The 20,717-nt window shown below is 43.4% G+C and overlaps 1 protein-coding gene across 17 annotated transcripts in view; it reads left to right on the top strand.

The window, feature by feature from the left end:
- MLIP (muscular LMNA interacting protein) overlaps positions 1–20,717 on the top strand; it is a 52,393-nt gene that overhangs the window by 23,543 nt on the left and 8,133 nt on the right. For 10 of the 17 annotated variants that reach the window (XM_083431548.1, XM_083431555.1, XM_083431550.1 and 7 more), the window contains 9 exons: positions 3,324–4,910; positions 9,517–9,588; positions 10,700–10,765; positions 11,210–11,293; positions 11,397–11,456; positions 13,050–13,094; positions 15,525–15,569; positions 18,604–18,732; positions 19,445–19,633. In XM_083431548.1, the coding sequence (XP_083287674.1) occupies positions 3,324–4,910; positions 9,517–9,588; positions 10,700–10,765; positions 11,210–11,293; positions 11,397–11,456; positions 13,050–13,094; positions 15,525–15,569; positions 18,604–18,732; positions 19,445–19,633 (2,277 nt within the window). The remainder of the gene's footprint in view (positions 1–3,323; positions 4,911–9,516; positions 9,589–10,699; positions 10,766–11,209; positions 11,294–11,396; positions 11,457–13,049; positions 13,095–15,524; positions 15,570–18,603; positions 18,733–19,444; positions 19,634–20,717) is intronic. The other 7 variants (XM_083431544.1, XM_083431559.1, XM_083431554.1 and 4 more) reach the window with 3 other exon arrangements.

The raw sequence follows: 20,717 nt of genomic DNA, 5'->3' as shown, positions 1-20,717 counted from the left end.
CTGGCATTCTGTGTAGGCATTGAGTGAAGTGCGAAGCATCCTACAGATCAATGAACAACTGTGACTGCTTTTAGTCTCACAGTATTACTCCGAAGCAGCCAAAACTATTCACTGAACCAAGCAGTCTGGGAATGTCATCAACAAAACTAACTTTTGCTGATAATCATGGGCTGGATCCAGCGGTTCCTTTTCTCTAGTGGAAGAAGCTGGATCCAGTACCAAATCTCCAGGCTTCTTCATACGTTAAGTTTTTTAGATTGCTGTACACCTACGTTCATTTTTAACTGTAGACATGAAATGGTAAATGATGAATGTGGCAAGCATGTGTTGGTAAACACGGGGACTGTATACACACTTGTTTCAGAGCTGAGATTGGCTGCAGATCTGTCTCAAATCCATTTTGGGGGGGCTGTCTAATGTGTGGCACTGTAACTTGTAAAATAAAGATTTTGAGGGGGTGGGGAATGTTTCAAATGTAGTTAGTAGACTCGTACCTTATCTGCTTTGAGATATATGTGTAAGGATTGCTTCCTATAGACCAGGACTCTTGCATCTTGTGTCTACTTTGTTTTTTGTTTTCATTTTTTTGGAAACCTGAGGTTCATCATTGAGAGCTGGGTGCAAAATTGGGGCTCAGCTGAGCAAACATACAGTAAGAATTAAAGGACAGGGTGCTTCTGAACACATGTCCAAGCCAAGATTTGTGATCAGCACCAGAGCCAAGTGTACAGTCTCTCTCTCTCTCTCTCTCTCTCTCTCTCTCTCTCTCTCTCTCACACACACACACACACACGCACACACCATTCCTGGTTGCCCCTTTAAAATTCATTTTTCAACAACATAATTTAGGAGCAGAACAGCTTTGTGGTTGTTCCTAATGTCAAAAACAGTTAAAGGCCATAGGTTGTTTAAATAATTAAAGGCCTGGGAGAAGATAAATGTTTTTGCCTGGTGCCTAAAGATATGCAATGAAGGCACCAGGTGAGACTCCCTGGGGAGAGCATTACACAAGTGGGGACCACCACAGGCCTCTTGTGGAGGAGGCACACAAAGAAGGGCCTCCGGTGATGATCACTGGGTCCAGGGTTGGTTCATATGGGAAGAGGTGGTCCTTAAGGTGTTACGGTTCTGAGCTGTTTAAGACTTTCTATGTCAAAAACAGCACTTTGAATTGGGCCCAGAAATTAATTGGCAGCCGGTGCCATCAGGCCAGGATAGGCGTCATATGCTCAAACCGTCTTTCAACAGTGAGCAACCTGCCCACTGAATTCTGCGCCAAACTATCTTCAGATGCAACCCCACGTTTAACGCAGTAATCTAGCCTATAGCAGAGCATAGATGACAATAGGTAGGCTGTCCCTGTCCAGACAGGGGTGCAGCTGGGCCACCAACCAAAGCTGATGGAAGGCACTCTGCACCACGGAGGCCACCGGAGCCACAAGCAACACAAATGGACCCAGGCATACCCACAAGCTGCACATCTACTCCTTTTAGTATTATTCAGCTGCACTTTACCTGGAGTCATTCTTAAATGTATAAAATGCTGCTTATATTGTGCTCAGCCAACCAAGAAGAACCTTATTCTTTTAGAGAACTCTGCATATATGGAATTCCATATGTATATAATAGGTACTAGTTTGCATCCCATGCCAGTGGGTTAGTCATGATGATGATGATGATTATTATTAATTTTATTTACCGTATTTTTCGCCCTATAGGACGCACTTTTTCCCCTCCAAAAATGAAGGGGAAATGTGTGTGCGTCCTATGGGGCGAATGCAGGCTTCGCGGACCTCTCCGCTAGCAGCGGGAGCGCTCCCGCTGCTGGCGGAGAGTTGCCTGCATGCTGAAGCCTGCGCGCGCTGAGCTCAGCGCGTCCAGGCTTCGCGGACCTCTCCGCAAGCAGCGGGAGCGCTCCCGCTGCTGGCGGAGAGTTGCCTGCATGCTGAAGCCTGCGCGCGCTGAGCTCAGCGCGTCCAGGCTTCGCGGACCTCTCCGCAAGCAGCGGGAGTGCTCCCGCTGCTGGCGGAGAGTTGCCTGCATGCTGAAGCCTGCGCGCACTGAGCTCAGCGCGTCCAGGCTTCGCGGACCTCTCCGCAAGCAGCGGGAGCGCTCCCGCTGCTGGCGGAGAGTTGCCTGCATGCTGAAGCCTGCGCGCGCTGAGCTCAGCGCGTCCAGGCTCCGCGGACCTCTCCGCTAGCAGCGGGAGCGCTTCCGCTGCTGGAGGAGAGTTGCCTGCATGCTGAAGCCTGCACGCGCTGAGCTCAGCGCATCCAGGCTTCGCGGACCTCTCCGCTAGCAGCGGGAGCGCTCCCGCTGCTGGCGGAGAGTTGCCTGCATGCTGAAGCCTGCGCGCGCTGAGCTCAGCGCGTGCAGGCTTCGTGGACCTCTCCGCAAGCAGCGGGAGCCAGCACTGGGCTCCCACGGCTTGCAGAGAGCTGCCTGTTTGGGGGCTGGGGTCGGGGGAAGCTCGGGCTTCCCCAACCCCGCGCCTGGGGGAAAAATAATTTTTTTCCTTTATTTCCCCCCAAAAAAACTAGGTGCGCCTTATGGGACGGTGCGTCCTATAGGGCGAAAAATACGGTATACCCTGCCCATCTGGTTTCCCCAGCCACTCTGGGTGGCTTACAGCATATATAAAACATAGTAAAACATGTTATACTGTATATGTTGGTGTGTGTGTGTGTGTGTGTGTGTGTGTGTGTGTGTGTGTATGAGATTTGTAAGCTGTTAGAGAATCCCTCAAGCAGCAATTGTTTTCATGGGTAAGGTGTTTAGCCAGATGGTGCTAAGGAATGTGCTTGGTGTCTTCAAGTCAGGACACAGCAATGCTTATGTCTTCACATCAACTTCTTGGGGAGATGTGCATGTATAACTGTGACCCCTTTTGCAGCCATTGGGTCCCTTTGCAATTCCACATAACCCCAAGGTGTCTGCTAATAAAATCCTTCGTGGGTTTGCATTTTAAAAACCTGAAGCTTTTTACATCTTCTATTTACAACCCACAATTGTGAATGGCATTTATTATTATTATTATTATTATTATTTGTGGGAAAGGGGGAAACAAATTAGTATTGAATCTAGAACACTGATATCTTTCTTTTATGTAAAGCAAAGTGCCAACAAATTATTTGCATGGATTATTTAATATTAAATAGCAATCACTTAGCAATGCAGCGCACAATATAATCACTGGTAATTAAAGGAGGTGTTATGCTGTTAAAGCACATGGCAGATGTAGTGAATGGAAATAGGATGCATAATTTGAAGAACATCATGGTTGCTGCTCTGTATAACCTTTCTTTTTCTTTTCCCCTCTCCAGTTAACTTCTCCTCTGTCTACCTCTGATCATCCTTCTTATAAGCCACTTGTTGCTCATTTGCTTTTTCCAACTAACCTGACGGTAGAACAGGACCCGTCTCCCGCTGTCCACCAAGCCTCTTCTCTTCAAGAATCCCACAGCCAATGGCAGTCTGCAAATGGGTCCTCTGTACGCCAGACATCTACCTATTTACAGTCTACTGCTTCTTACAGCCTCCCTTCTCCCATATTGCAAAGACCTTCTTTCCCAAGTCACAGCCTTTCAGATGGGGCTCAGTTGCCCAGTGGTCTCCAGGCTAGGAATCTTCCCCAGAAACATGAGCTCACCTCATCCCCTTTATCAAGCAAAGACTCGTGCCCTTCTTCCCCACAGGCTCACAGTTCAGCAGACACGCTTCAGAGCTCATCCCCTCAGGCCGCTTCTCCTCTCCCACCCAAGAGGTTTGCCCCCTTGTCTGTGGTTCCCATCTATATCACGACACACTTATTATCCCCTAGTCCAAAGCCTCTGTCTTCTCCTCTTCATGGTTCCTCCTCCACCATCTATAGTGTCAACAACCCCGGCAGCCAAATGTCTTCCAGTGGGAACCTTCTGAAATCCGGAACTAAGTCGCCACTACCAACCAGACTCTCTCTTCTGACTGCTATTTTGAAGTCAGGATCCACTCCGAAAAGACCCTTTTCTCCTGCATCTTGCCCTGCTACGTTTTCTCCCAATTCCCTGGGCTCTTCAACGCTGGCAATAGACCAAAAGTTTAAAATGACCCCTCCAACCCCTAAGAAAGCTGCCTCAGAGTATTCAATTAGGTCCGCCTCTCCAAGTCAAGAGGAATTTCGTCTTTCGGTGTTTTCTACCGTGCCCAATCGCATGGCCTCATTTTCAAAATCCAGCCCTACTCTTAGAACCAGGTCCCCGTCTCCTAAAAAGCACCTTGACACCAGGGCGCTTTCCCCTGACAAATTGCGCCCTTTGTCGCCCACCATTTCTTCCTATAGAAAAACAGTTGTGTCTCCTCTGTTACAGTCGAAATCTCCCACTTTCTCCTTGCCTCCCCATGCCCCTAGGAAAGGGGCCCACTCTCCTGCCCACAAAGCCCGAGGGCCTGAAAAGTCTAAGAAGGTGCATACCTATTCCCCCACTTTTACCGCTAAGTCCTATCCACTGTCTCCTCCCGGTGTTAGCCAAAGGGACGCCGTTTCCCCCACTGCAGACAAGGGCTCTCTCTCTCCAACCATAATGCATTCTAGCTGCCGGTCAAATGGATGTTTACCGCAAGCCATTGTTAAGGACCCAGCTACCAATTCGCTAGGTCTTTCACCTCATTGGCAAGCTTCTCATACAGATTCAACTTCACCCACTCCTCCAGGCTATCGTATTAAATCCCCTTCTCCACACAGAGAGTCCTCCTCTGTTCATTCAAACTTCCGAGCTTGCCCTCCATCTTCAAGACCCAGGACCCCAACAGTACCACAGCACAGATCTCCTGCCACGGTGCACTCACCTTGTTCATTGTTGTCAGGATCCAGGGAGGTGACTTCACCACTGTCTTTCTCTCTGCCTTCTGCCTCTGAGAATAAGAAGCCCCAGGTATTCAATATTTGCTTGCCTGCTTGCTTGCTTGCTTTCAGGGATGGGAGAGTCCATCCAGTTTGGTTGTTTCGGTGTCTCATTTTCCTGGACTTAAATTAAGTTATCCACATTATGCAGCAATTAGCATTTTTTATATATATTTTTAAAATCCTCATGGAAATCACCAGCATTTTAGCACTAATTTCTTCTAATAATCACATGTAGTGTGACACATTTTTGCAAGCAATTTATCCTAATGCTTCTTTGCATGTTATTTTACTAATACGTCCAGTTTTATGCCTACTTTCCACTAATAGACGCATTTTGGAGAACAGCACTGCAAAATTTGGAGAAGTGTGACATAACTGTGTTTCGGTTTGCATGTGGCTTGGAAGAAATGGAAATGTGATAGATTTGGCTTTAAATGTGCACTGAATCGAATTTCTCCTCCATCCCTACTAGCTTCCCTGCTGGTCTTCCCTTTCTTCTCCACTGCAGGAAAATGGTGCCCAAAGAATGAAAAAGAGAGAGAATCAAAGTTCTGAGCCATATGAATTATATCTTTGATAATTGAGATAATCCTCATCCAGGAATGTTTTCCAAGCACCTTGAGCCAAAGTATAGAAAAACTTTGCATAGGAGCAGTGAGGGAGCCAAGCTGACTGCTGGTGTCAAATTGTTCAAGGTGGTTGAAACAAAAAGATATTGTGAGGAGCTCCTAAAGGTTCTCTTGAAACTGAGTGGGTGGGCAGCAAACTGGCAAATGCAATTCAGTGGCCTGGTTTGCTCATCACAGTATGGCTTCCCATGACTGTGTGAATATGCCACCTCCCAGAGATGCAGGGTGGAACCTTGCTTGTTCCTCCCTGGGTGTGGGGTGACAGCTAAGCCAAGGTTTAGCTCAGCTCAGATTGTGGTTAAGGTCTCTCTTCCTTCACCATGATCTATCACCCTAGAGTAAACCTTTATAGCAACATTCTCCCTCCACTGTATGCCTCTGAATACCAGTTGCACCAGTTGCAGACCAGATGAGCTGCTGGCCTGATCCAACAGGGGTCTTCTTAGGTTTTTCTCCATATCTTTGACTAAATGAAAATAATGCAAGACCTCATTATTTTGCATACATGGCTTGCACCACTGATGAAGGAACTGAGTACCCATGAATTTCTGCATCGTAGGATAACTGTATTTGTGGTTTTGACACCACATGTCATTAACAGTGTGCACCAGATTGCTCAGCAACTACTTTTAAGGCTTTGTTTCAAAATCCCTTCAGTTGAACCAGTGACCATTTACACACACAAAATCTTTTGGCACTGTTGGCACACATTCCAGCTCGTTTAAAAGAGAACTCCCCCCCCCCCTTTCTGCTTTGTTCACGATAGAATGACAGTTCTAATCTGTGCTCATCAGTAAGTGGAAATAACCGTGAGCTGCTCTGGATTAATTAATTTTGAAATTGATTTTTTGTGTGTGTGTGATGCACCCTGTTTTCTGAAGCAAGTAGGGCATTGTCTTCAATCCCACTTTTCAGTCCAATCAATCGCAGCACGATTCAAACTTGCATCAACAATAGGCTGATTTGCACATGCTGTTGATGGATATTATAATTATTGTTGGTGGGAACTAACTTTGTGGCTGGTTCCATAGAAATAGCTTTAATCAAATTCAGTTAAAAATGCAGCAGTTGTGTTACTGGATACAAATATTTATAAACCATTGTCCATATAAATCTCAAGCATGATTCATTTTGTGAGGAAGTGTTTCCCCACACAAAAGCAAAGCATGCCTTCTTAAAGACTGCTAATACCGTATTTTTTGCTCTATAAGACTCACTTTTTCCCTCCTAAAAAGTAAGGGGGAATGTGTGTGTGTCTTATGGAGTGAATGCAGGCTGCACAGCTATCACAGAAGCCAGAACAGCAAGAGGGATTGCTGCTTTCACTGCGCAGCAATCCCTCTTGCTGCTCTGGCTTCTGACATTCAGAATATTTTTTTCTTGTTTTCCTCCTCCAAAAACTAGGTGCGTCTTGTGGTCTGGTGGGTCTTATAGAGCGAAAAATACGGTAATTCATGGCCTGCTATTACTGCAGTCATCTCACTGAGCAAGGGATCGAAAAGCATGTGATCGTATGCAGTTTGCACAAAATGCTTGAATAAATTTTGCAAACATACAGGACAGAAGTCTTTCTGCCACATTCATGTGTGTGCACACACAGACACACACCTGTGGCTACCTGCAAAATAAATATACTGTATGTGCAGCCCACAATTCTCTCACACATCTTATGTGCATTCCAGAAATCACTTTAGTGCATGAACATCCACAGTGGGGTAGTGGGCAGGCGAGGGCTGTTGCTCCATGCATGGTTTAACCATAATTCCAGGATTCCCAGATTTTCTTTTTTTTAAGAGAGGGAATAAATTTTGCATTTGTAGAACCTGTTATATGAGGCAAAACAGACAGGTATCATTCATATTTTTTGTGAGAAATTAGCATGTCTTAACACATGGACTTAGGGGGTGCGGGTGGCGCTGTGGTCTAAACCACAGAGCCTAGGGCTTGCCGATCAGAAGGTCAGTGGTTCATATCCCCGCAAAGGGGTGAGCTCCCATTGCTCAATTCCAGCTCCTGCCCACCTAGCAGTTTGAAAGCACATCAAAGTGCAAGTAGATAAATAGGTACCGCTCCGGCGGGAAGGTAAATGGTGTTTCCGTGTGCTGCTCTGGTTTTGTCAGAAGCGGCTTCGTCATGCTGGCCACATGACCCGGAAAAACTGTCTGCAGACAAACGTTGGCTACCTCAGCCAGTAAAGTGAGATGAGTGTCACAACCCCAGAGTTGTTTGCGACTGGACTTAACTGTCAGGGGTACCTTTACCTTTACCTTTAACACATGGACTTAGGTTTCATGAATAAACAGCATCTCTCATAGGGTTGGTATTTTGAGTGTATGGAACTGCTCTCTAGAACATTGTGCCTTCAGAACTTCTAATGAGAGTCAGGGTTTCAGGGGAACAGCTTACTGGGAGGAACACAGGGAAAATCCTCATCAAATAAAACATTTATTCATAGAAAGAAAGAAAAATAATAATTTGATGCCAGCTTTATTGTTATGAGTCACTGATAACTCTACACAGTGCAAATTCATGAGCTGTCAAATCTAATTTGTCCCTTAAGAGCTTCTCTAATCTGACTCTGAGAACTATGCATCCCATGATGCTAGGGTAAAGACACTAGGGAAGGAGAATCGGGGGGAAGGAATGGACTACGAGGAATTAAGAAAATGAAACTTTGTATTTAAATCCTTCCTGGTGTGTCAGAAAGAACTTCCAAAGCAGTGGTTTGGAAGGAAAAGTGCTTTCTTATGCATTGTAACACTGCCTGTTTGGACCATGTGTGTCACATGCTAAGAAAAGCACTGGAACTTACAGCAGGGTAAAGGTAAAGGGACCCCTGACCATTAGGTCCAGTCACAGACAACTCTGGGGTTGCGGTGCTCATCTCGCTTTACTGGCCGAGGGAGCCGGCGTACAGCTTCTGGGTCATGTGGCAGCAGGACTAAGCTGCTTCTGGCGAACCAGAGCAGCGCACGGAAACAGCGTTTACCTTCCTGCTGGAGCAGTATCTATTTATCCATTTGCACTTTGACATGCTTTCGAACTGCTAGGTGGGCAGGAGCTGGGACAGAGCAACGGGAGCTCACCCCATCGTGGGGATTCGAACCACCAACCTTCCGATCAGCAAGCCCTGCTGTCTCTATTTTTGGGTGGGATTCAGTCACATACTGGCAAATTCAGGTTGAGCAAATAATGTTCATTTGGACCCCTTACACAGCAAACCTGCTTCCCTAAGAGATCAGAGTTTTTGCCCTAAGGAAAGTGATGGGGAGATGCATTGGAAAGTGGAAGGTAACTCTTGTTGTGACACAAAGTCATATAGACTCCCCGCAAACAAATCTGAATGAATGCTCATTATATATTTCTCTAAGCTCCCTGCAAATCAGTTTGATGAGTGCTCAATATACAGGTTGTCTGGAAAAGCGTTCCTAGTGTGTTTAACTTTTCCTTGGGAGTGAAATTGAGTAGATGAAAAGGTACTTGCCATCTGGTCCAAGGGACTTCACCACCTGCATTGTCTAGCAAACAGAGCTAAGAAAAGCAACTGCAAGTCAGAATGGAGAAAGTCACAAACTGGCCTCTCCACCTCCACTTCAGTGGTTGTCTGTGTCTCAGCTCCATTATATTTGTATTATTATCAAACTACCAGTGTTGGCTCTCTTTGCAAAGCAAAGAGTTATCGCTATTGCTCTGTGAAAGTGATCACCTGTCTCTATCACTGACCTGTCAGCAAAAGGGCATCCTTTCACACATGTGGGCTGCATGGATAGTAGGTATTTGCAGCAAAGCATAAAATGAATATTGTGTGCACCCTAATAGACAAATGAATGCATGCCAATGAATAGTGAAATGAATGTGTGAGCTACTGTTCTATAAAAGTCAGAACAACATATTCACGCAGCATGTAAGCCCCCTTAATGTTGACAATATTTATAGTTGAGATTATAATGTATAATGTGTTTTCTCTTTCCATTCTCACCGCCCCCTTTTGTTTATGATTTGTAGTCACACAAGATCAAGACAAGCTACAAGGCTTTTGCAGCAATCCCTACAAACACACTACTTCTTGAACAGAAGGTTAGTTTATTTAAAAAAACCTATTCCAGTGATAGTGGTAATTTTATAATTAGGAGTATCCTGATAAAATCACTTATTTGGGGTACCAAAACATGTGACCAATGCTCTGCTGTTTGTGGTAGATGATTGCTAGCTGTTTAGCCCTAAGCGTAGATAGTCACTCTAAACTACTGGCTACATTTACAGAGCATCCATCTTCAGGGATACTTGCCACCATTTGTGTGTGCTGTCTTGAAGAACTGGAGGTCCGGATTGGTTTCTGTTAGTCTTTCTAAGGAGCTTAACATTACAATAATCCAGGTTCCCCACCATAAGAATTCTGTTTGAAACCCTGGACAGAGGCAAATTTGGGAGAGCGGATCCGTGCCACGCCAGTAGGGTGCCACAACAATGACAAACAATGGAATGTGAGAGGAAGTGGAGCACCGCATTTTGGCAGCACACAGGGTGCTGCTGAAATGTTAAAGTCTGAAGTCTTTCACTGCCCTGGAGAGCCACTGCCATTCAGCATAGACGGTGTTGTGCTAGATGGGCAGGATGACTAGATTCAGAGCAAAAGCAGCTTCAAGTGTTCCTATGGGAGAAAGTAAACATCAGTGTGCATGCTCCCTCTAGAGGACAGGTGGGCATAGTGCATCACCTAAGAACCAGAAGTCACATAGGCTGTTCCCAGGCCTTCGGATCTCTCTCTTGATTGTGGAACCTGGCTGGGAGAAATTAGCTTAAAGTAACAAGGGAATCTTAAAAAACACAAAAATAATTTAGGAGAAACTCATGTTTTCCTAAATTTACTCCTTAGATTCTACTGCTTCTACAAATGTGTGCATGGAGATTAAGATTATAATACTACAAGTGTGGTTTATTTTTTGTTGTGGTTCCCCTGCGGTACTTTGCAAAATGAATTGGGGTTACGGTAACAGCTGATTTGATGGAATTCTTTTCTTTGGGACTTTGTATGCATGTTGCTTAGGGTGCTTGGACAGATGGATGCAATCTCAACAAAAGAAAGGAACAGGTTAACAAATGAATAAAATTCGCATTGTAGTTCTGCCTTTGTTTTTTATTTTTCCAATGCTACCTTGATCTCAGAATATTTTGAATTAATCCGTAGGCACTCGATGAACCAGCCAAAGCAGAAGAAGTCGCAGAAAACAAATCTTTGGATACACATTCAGAGGTGACTCTATTCTTGTCTCTGAATTCAACCCATCCCTATGAAAATCCCTTTATTTCTGGTCATATCTCCATTTGACTGATCCTGTCCACAGTGAATAAATGCTAGAATTTGCACTTTTAGGTCACATCCACGCCATTCAGTTGGAAAGCATTTCAAACACACTCCTTCCTTGAAAGAATCTTGAAAATGGTTGTGTACCTTTCAGAGATCTACAATTCCCAGTCGCCTTAACAAACTATAGTTGTTGATTATAGAAGAGATGCAAGTTGTGAAACAGGACTTGGATAAGACAAGGACAAATTATGCAATCTCCATGGCACAAGCTAATCCCAGTAATAAAAGCAGGAGATCATATGACAAGGGGATGGTGAGCTGCAAATACATCCTTGGGGTGAAGTTGAGAATCATGTTGTAGGTAACCGTCTCTCTTTTAAAATCTTCTAGATGTGCTCCCCTGCTCAGCTCAGGCAACAAACTGAAGAGCTCTGTGCTGCTATTGATCAAGTCTTACAGGACCCGCTGTCTATGGTAACCAGATATTTAAAGCATCTTATTTGTCTATATGCTTTCTCCCCAACCCCTTTTGGTTTCTGCAACTGAGCACTTGCCATTTTCAACTCATTCTTTCTAGCGCCGTTGTGATTCTTCTCCAGGCTCCCTGCAGAACATATTGGATTCAGATGCAGGCAAAGTAAGTGGCCATTATTCCCCATGGATACCAGAATGCATGATGTCTTACCCAGATGTCCACAGCAAAACATTTCTTCCCTGAAAACATGAACAAAACAAGCTAAGGGTGTTCAAATTCAAGTTAATATGAAATTGTACTTCTCCATCTGACAAATGCACAATAGTCACATGCTTCATCTTTGACTCTAGTTCAGGGATGGGGGGTGGACTTATGACCCTCCAGAGGTGGTTGGACTGCTGCTCCCATCAGCCTTCAACCAGCATGGCCAATTGCCCGGGATAATGATGGGATCTGTAGTCCAACAACAACAGGAGGGTTACAAGTTCCTGCTCTGGTGTGAAATACCTTGAAGGTTTTTCACTCTGTGGGTGGAACTACATACACATAAGGCCAGAAGTGACTAACCACCAATTTGGGGGCCTCATCTGCCCCTCCCTCCCCCAAATTTTCAGGGCCCCTAAAATCCTCCCTTGATTTTGGAGATGATAGTAATAATATTACTACGCGGGTGGCGCTGTGGGTTAAAGCCTCAGCGCCTAGGGCTTGCCAATCGAAAGGTCGGCGGTTCGAATCCCCGTGGCGGGGTGCGCTCCCGCTGTTCGGTCCCAGCGCCTGCCAACCTAGCAGTTCGAAAGCACTCTCGGGTGCAAGTAGATAAATAGGGACCGCTTACTAGCGGGAAGGTAAATGGCGTTTCCATGTGCGGCTCTGGCTCGCCAGAGCAGCGATGTCACGCTGGCCACGTGACCCGGAAGTGTCTTCGGACAGCGCTGGCCCCCGGCCTCTTAGATGGGCACACAACCCTAGAGTCTGTCAAGACTGGCCCGTACGGGCAGGGGTACCTTTACCTTTAAGATCCTCCCCTGATTTTGGAGATGATAGTAATAATATTAATATTAATAATAATAATAAATAGGAGGGAGGATGAGGTGGTAGGTACAGTGCTGTGGTGGACTGATAAGGATGCAATTTTCCCCTCTACCTTGCATGCAATGCCCTTTTAAAATGTGTTTTTGGGTTGTTTTTATTTTTATTTTTATTATGTATTTTGTGTTTCTATATTGTGGTTTTATCCTGTGAACCACCCAATTTGTTCTACCTGTCTACATTTACCAAATGGGGATAATTATGTGGTCCTTCTAGTTCCTCACGATGGGGGCGATGTGGTAACTAACTCTGATGTTCTTAATTCCCAGAAGGAAAAATAAACATATTCCAGTGTAGGGTTAAATAATGTTCTGGATGGTTGACCGTGAGTCACTTGCTCCAGTGATTGACCACAATGGTCTCATTCAACATAGTCCTAATATCTTAACAAGACATCCTTTTTCATGTTCAAATTCTGTGTGTATCTTAAGCAACAATCTTATATTCACCTGGGAGCAAGCCTCCTTGAATTCAGTCAGACTTAATTCTGAATAGATGTGCATAAGATTGTGTTGTTACTTGTCTGCATTGCTACTTGGTGATAACAACAGCAGAAAATTCCCTGAAAGTTACAATTTGGCACAAAACTTCGCAGTACAATGCACACAGAACTGGCCAAACCTATGTTGCAATTACAATATCGGGCTGATTAATCTTTACCTACAGACATTGATGTCTTCACAGAGACCAGCTGGACGGGAAACAAGATTTGTAAGTAATTTCATAAATGGACTTTAAATTTCTTGCCTGCACTCAGCCTTTGTATCTATTGGCAAGAGCACAGCACAGCCTTGGAACATATAAATGCAGAGTGCATTTTCTCATCACTGACTGGCTATGGCAAGTTGCTACAGATTAGGAAGAACAACTTCTAGACCTAGGAAAGGTATTTCCAGAGAGATCTGAACTCTGGCATCTCCTCTCTCTCTCTCTCTCTCTCTCTCTCTCTCTCTCACACACACACACACATTAAGCACTGATCATAATACCTTTACAAGAATGCCACGTTCAAAATCACATTATTCACTGTAATCTTAATCATCTTTAGTCTATCAAGCTGAATGACAGAAGCCCATCTCCAGGGAACTGAAAATAAGTGGCTTGAAGGCATTAGCATTTAATGAAGCATTAAATGGCATTATCCATCTCTTCACCTGGCAGCAGCTCCTTACAGAACAGGCACCTGGAACAGAAATCTTGAATCCTACTTGGAATTTTTTCATTAGCTCCTATGAGGAGCTATAACAGTGCCCCAACTGTATTTTCTCTGATGATGATGATGATGATGATAGTAATAATAGTTGCCCCAGCCACTCTGGGTGGCTTCCAACATATATAAGGCATTCTGGGATCAAATTAAAAATTGGGACATCTACTGTAAAGCCCCGACTGTCCCTGGAAAATAGGGAAACTTGAAGGGTCTAGAACATAGATATTTGCCTAATAGCCCCTAGTGGCCTTTTTCTAATCCTCTTTTAAAGCCATCACTTCCTCTTGCAGGGACAAATTTCATAGTTTAACTATGTGTAAAGTTGCTGATGTCGCTTACAATTTCAGGTTTGGGGTGTATTGCAAATCTTGTTCTTCTTTGTGTATATTTTGGAATGAACGAACCACTTACAGACATAGACTCTGCTTGGATAAATATGACAATATTTGGAATGAAACATTGTAATTTTGTCAAGAATTTGTAAGAAAAATCATGACTGATTCCAACTAAGATGTTACTTTCTCACTGCAAAATGTATCCATTTCTCCTGTCATACCATGGATATTTTGTTATAAGGTGGTGGAGAAGCGCAGAGGTTTTGATGAATACATAGGTGGGTTTTTCCTTCTATGCACAATTAGCTGAGGGAGGGAGGGAGAGAACATTTATTATCCAGGGAAAGGTATTTATTTCAAGACAGGTTGATGTTGCAATTTTAGTCTACATGAGAAAACATATTCATGGTTCCTCCTACAATTCATTTTATTTCCTCAGAAGGCTCACTGTAGGAGGTGAAGGAATAAAAATTCCCAGTTTATTTTTTATTTATATTTCTAAATCAGTGCAATAGATAGCTAGAGAGGTGATGGGTTTTTTTTTTTTTATCATGTGCTGGCCCATAATGATTTGAAAAGGGAGTAGAAGTGATCATTCACTCTTCTGAAATTGTCAAACACATTAAACTATGTTTGGGACATTGTTCCAGTGGTAACTGCCTGGGGGCTTTCCAAAAGATCAATTGAGTGCAACAAATATGCAGTTGATATTCATTTGCCACAAGTGCTAATAATGCAGTGTTGAAACAGGACTCCAATATAACATGCCTACAATTAGGGAGAGGAGAATCTGTCAGTTTTTGTTCCTCTCAGTTTCTCATTTGTCTAGTCTTCAGTCATCATGAAAATTCACCAGCATTTGCTTGCAAATCCCTCCTAATACCCACATTTTATACAATTTTCCAAATATACACATTTTCCACTCTATAAGATGCACCTAGTTTTTGGAGGAGGAAAACAAGAAAAAATATATTCTGAATCTCAGAAGCCAGAACAGCAAGAGGGATCGCTGCACAGTGAAAACAGCAACGCACACACATTTCCCCTTACTTTTTAGGAGGGAAAAAGTGAGTCTTATAGAGCAAAAAATATGGTAATTTTCACTAATACTGTATATGTATTTTAATGAACAATTTATCCTAGTGAATGTGGTTTTTGTGTGCATTACTTGTCTGCAGAACTGAATTGCAAAAATCAGAGAAGTGCAAAATTTAAAATATACGGTAACTGTGTTTTGGTTCACGTATCAATTAAGTTCATTTTTAAGGTGAACTGAAGTGAACTTTCCCCTCCCTCTATCCCTGGAAAAGCTGCCGCTATGAGCATTTTGATTTTTGTGCAATTCATTTTGTTGCTTGTAGAAACAGATTTCATTTGGGCTACCTTTCTCCTTTTCTTAGATCTTCAAATATTATGCACTATTGTGATGCTTAGTCTCATTTTTTTTTAAAAAAAAAATCTGACACATCATTTGTTTTTTGGGTTGTAAAGCCTCATATGTTCATACTTTTTCCAAAGAAAAAGAAGACACTCTTAACATGACAGAAAACAATGTATGCTTCTAGTTGAACTGATATTGTATGTATTTTATTTCAGGCTAACCTTCGTTCATTGCAATCTGCAGCACCTGAGAAGCAAAAGGTATGTTTCATGTCTAAACTAACACTCCCCACTACAATAAAATAAAATGAAATAAAATAGGTTATGGAGCTGAAAATGATTGCATTTAAAACACATCACGGGGTCAAGGTAGTTTTATTTATATTTATAGTTTCATGGCTTTTAAATCTAAATATGTGACCAACCAATTAAATAATAAAAATGCAGTGTCAGAGCAACCCATCACTCAAGATGAAATTCAGTTGCAGGGCTCTAAACCAAACCTACAGGCATGGAATTATTCTACCTAGGGCCAAACTGCATGTTGCATTTAGCAGAGCTGTAGCTTCAGGGGGGCTGACTGGGTTTTATTGACCCAGGTGAAGTCTCCAGAGGGGCACCATTGAGGCTCCCAGCTTTTGTGAGTGTATGATGCAAATGCGCATGGGTGTGTGTGCAAAACTTAGTCTTTGACCTGGGTGAAATAAAGATTAGTTTCACTCCTTCATATAGTGCACTGCTTAGAAGTGGGTAGACCAAGTTATGTTGGCATGTGCAAAACAAAATCTTGGAAGTGCTTCTTTCTAGAAGTAAAAATGAAGCTATAATAGATTTAATGCTTAAGCATTTGCTGACCTGTCTGCCTGTGGGAGATGCAGCTATGCATCTGAGATAGTTTCGCAGAACAGTGCCCTGCATTCAGAATAGATCTGCGTGTTGCTTGAAGCTGGGATGTGATTTGTCAAGCAAAATAACTTTGGCCAAGTGGCTGACAAAGAGGCTTGCCAAATATATCGCTTCGTTAGGAGCAATATCAATGCAGCGGATTGCTAATACCATTGTATTCAAAGCTGCTTTGCAGTTATCTTCCACTGAATAAATCAAACGCTTGAGATGTCGTGTTTTCAGTCTGGTGCTGAGCCTCAGGGCTTGATCATTTTATTAACTGCAAAGCAATATTCAGCAGGCTGCTTATTTTGATGTCAAGAAAGCAACGTGCTTATTTGGAACTCAAAAACGGATTTCTCGCTATTTTTGAAATGCCTTGCTTTCATTTACAGATCATGAGCATTAAGTAACAACTTGAACTTCATAGTACTGTTGGAAAGGAAGAGGTTTGGGAAAACCTAGTCCCATAGCCCTGTCTAGCCATTGACATGCAATGTAGCATGCAAGCCTAGAAATTGATAGTAGGCACAGCATTCAGTATCCTGAGAATCTCAGCTTTCTTTTCCTTCGACATCAGGTTTCTAGTCCTTATGGTTATGAAAATGGACTTCGACAGTATAAGGGCAAATTGTCCCCTGGAAAAGCTTTCGTGGTCCTTTTTTCCAATATGAGTGATGAATTGTTGTGCCACCCACAATGACTTGTGATGTGTTGGGGAAAATGGGAGTGATCAGCAACAGGACACAAGCAAATACAAATAAATATTTTCTTATTGGTTATGTATCTGGCTTTCCTAAGTATTGGCTTCCATAAGGCATCGATGAAGACCTGATGTTTCCTATAGAACAATGCAATACAGAGAAAGTATAGAGTGCTAAAAGAGAGTTCAAAATATTTAATTTATATGTTTTACATGTACAAATCAAGTAACTTGTATCTCGTGAATGTTCATGAGATTTGTTGCTCCATAAACATGGGCTCACATAAAAGAATTTGCATTTTCCTCTTAGGCATTTCTGGAGAGCAGTAATTTAGTTGCCAGTGGGAGGGCACAAATTAGACTTCTTAAATCCAAAGCTTTTGCCTCCTGTTCTTCTGATACATACATGAAAAGGAATTTTTATTACCCTTATGTGGGTTGTATGAGACCACTGACTGTCATTGCTTTAATTTTTTTAAGTATTGATAGAATACAAAATGTTCTATTAATATTTTCCTGAGTGAAATGTAGCCCTGGTAGGAGAATGACAGAAAAAGCATTGAAAGTAATTTTTCTTTCCCTTCCTTCCTTCCTTCCTTCCTTCCTTCCTTCCTTCTCCTTCTCCTTCTCCTTCTCCTTCTCCTTCTCCTCTCCCCTTTCTCTTTCCCTTTCTCTTTCTCCACCTTTTAATAGTTCCAATACAGATGCAAACTTTTCCTTCCTTTTTCTTACCTTGTTGGTAGTAAGTAGGTGCAACAGGTGGTCTGAGGTGTGTCTGCGAAACTGCAGTTAAAAATCATCCAGCCTCTAGCACAGTGTATTACAATTGCTACAACAGGCAGAAAAATCATTAAGAGATCTTCCAAGACCCCCATCAATTTTCAAAGTGTCCAGGGGTGGGGGGTTCAGAACCACGGCACTAAGTGAAATGTATTCCACCAGGGGAGCTTGAGAAAAAGCTTATCTATCTGGGACAGTGAAACAGATGGCTTGAACACCTGTCATGCCACAGTTCACTTTTAGTAGGCTATATGCAGTTTGCTAGCTACCACATTCTGCCTGAGTCTTCTTCTCATCTTCCACTGAGGCCCTGCCCCTGGTGCCTTCCATTTTGGGGCTGTGATGCTACAAAGGACAGAGCTTTTCAGGGGTGGCACCTGGTTTTAGAAATCCCCGGGAAAGAGGTTCCACAGGTGCCTACTTTGCAAGCCTTTAGATTCCAGGTTAAGACTTTTTTATTTACCTGGAAGTGTATGTGTGTGTAAATAAAATAAAATAAAATAATAAATAAATAAATAAATAAATAAATAAAGCAAGCCTTGGCACGCCTTGTGGGTTGGGTTTTATACATGATCTTAAAAAAAGAAAAGAAAAAAGACTCTCCAGTTGCTGCAGCAACTGCTCAGGGATGATGGGAGTTGTAGTCCAGCAATGTCTCCTGTGCCAAAGGTGTTTTTCAGCTATGATTTATACTGGTTGTGCCACAAATGCATCAGGGTGGACGAGTACAGCAGTTTCTCTTTCATACTTAACCGTTCTTGGCTTCGGCAAGAAGAAATACTCACTGAGAAGTAACGATTGTATCTTTATACTTTATAACATGTAAGGGTGGCAAGTTAATATCTAAGAATGTATGCAGTTTTCCAAGACATGCACACAATTCACACACACAAACGTATCTCTCTACTTCTCTTTCCTGGAAACTAGACAAAGCCTGGTGTCATTCGTCCAACAATGGTAAAAGCAAAAATAATAATATTAAAGGAAGAGGAACCTGCCCAACCAAACCCATTCAGAAAGTACCTAGAAGAAACCGGTGGCCTCCAAACTGAACAGGTAAAACTTCTTTCTTTTCCTAATTCAGCTGAGATTTTCTTACTGGAACAGTGTAGCTGAATTTGTCTTAAGTATGCAGGTGGATATTTTTAACAATGGAAATAACAAACCATCCCTGAACCAAACCCTCTTCCCACTTACCCCCAATATCTAATAAGAACTGCCCCCCTCCTTTGCTGATGTCATTGTGCTGTGTGCCTCCCCACTTTTGTGTCATGGGTTGGTAAGAATGGGGAGACTTGGGCCCCAAACCCCACTTAGCCACCAGGCTCCAGGGTACCTCTGGGAGAATATTTGCTAGCTCTTAGATGAACCCACCTCACAGGGTTGCTGTGAGGATAGCATGGGAAGGTATCCATTTATGCCACCCTCGGATGAAGCAAATCAGACATTCGCCAGCTACTCCTTGTCCCGCTACATTAACTATTTTTTCTTCCTTATCCAAACAACTTGTGAACAATTGTGTCCAATCCAACAGGAGCATGAGGCAGCATAGTAGATTCTCCCTTGCTGATATGAGCCCATCTTTCATATTATAATAAACTGCAGTCCTTTACTGTACCTACTGCAGTAACCGTATTAACATCCACAAAACCATACAGAAATAACAAGTGAATTCTTAATCGTACAAAGTCAAGCGAACTGGGCATCCCCTCTAGGCCTCTTGGGTTGTCCTTTAACCAGTCTCTTTGTCTGCTTCTCTTTCTTCCAGGATTCATCTCTTTCCCATCCTTATTTATATACTAAACTGAGCTCTCCTACTAAGTCCCCATTGCACCCACAGGGACTCTCTCATGCTGACTTGCTAACTCCTGGTCCATTCAATCATTTGGGTTCCATCTTTGGCGACATCCATGACAGTTCTTATAGTCCTTACCGTCGCAATAATTTGTATAACAAGGTGAGAAATGTCTCTTCCCGGTGTTTCTGTTGTGTTAATGAAGTGCAAAGGTTTTTGAAGCAGCAATTCTAAAAACAAAGTAATTCTATATACGAATGCATTGATATAGTGCCCTTTGGCCAAATGGTTTCATAAGAACATAAAAGTAGCCCGACTGGGCCAGACCAAAGGCCTGGGGTCAGACACAGACGGCCTTTATTGGCTCCCAAACCCTGCCCACTAGCCTGGCCAGATTGGCCAGGATTCAGATAAACAGATGGCGGGAAAGCCCAGTACTCCCTAGCAGCTGGCCTAGGAGTTCTCCAATGACTGACGGCCTAAATCAGGCACTGCTCCCAAGGGGTAGGTATTTGGAGCTGCCTATGCTGTGACCAGGTAAGCAGCCATTTATGAACCAGATGCATGTGTGAACCAGATGCCCATCAGCAGGGCCAATAGCCCTCTCCTGATGCTGTTCCCCAGAAACTGGTATTCAGAACCATACCTGGATGCTTCACAACAAATGAGGGCAGTTTCAAAAACTTAGCACCTTTAAGCACATAAGAACGCGGGTGGCGCTGTGGTCTAAACCACTGAACCTTGGACTTGCCAATCAAAAGGTCAGCAGTTTGAATCCCTGCAACGGGGTGAGCTTCCGTTGCTCGGTCTCAGCTCCTGCCAACCTAGCAGTTCGAAAGCACACCAAAAAGTACAAGTAGATTAATGGGTACTGCTCCAATGGGAAGGTAAACGGCATTTCTGTGTGCTGCTCTGGTTCGCCAGAAGCAGCTTAGTCATGCTGGCCACATAACCTGGAAAAACTGTCTGTGGAGCAGACAAACGCCGGCTCCCTCGGTCTGTAAAGTGAGATGAGCGCCGCAACCCCAGAGTCATTCGCAACTGGACTTAACTGCCAGGGGTACCTTTACCTTTAAGGACACTTGCTTGGCAGGTACTTGACATCAATAGGTTATATGTGGCCTCTAATAAGCATCTTCAAATATTGTGAAATAATGCAAATGAAAAAGCATTAAAACAAGCGTCCCTGTGTTGTGAATTTCACTGCCTTCCTCAAGGCAGCCTCATTGGCTGACAGGGATGTGGA

This window comes from Podarcis tiliguerta (genome assembly GCF_965153285.1).
Source record: "Podarcis tiliguerta genome assembly, chromosome: 3".
NCBI classification, from domain to species: Eukaryota; Metazoa; Chordata; class Lepidosauria; order Squamata; family Lacertidae; genus Podarcis; species Podarcis tiliguerta.
This window is presented reverse-complemented; position numbering and strand designations above follow the sequence as displayed.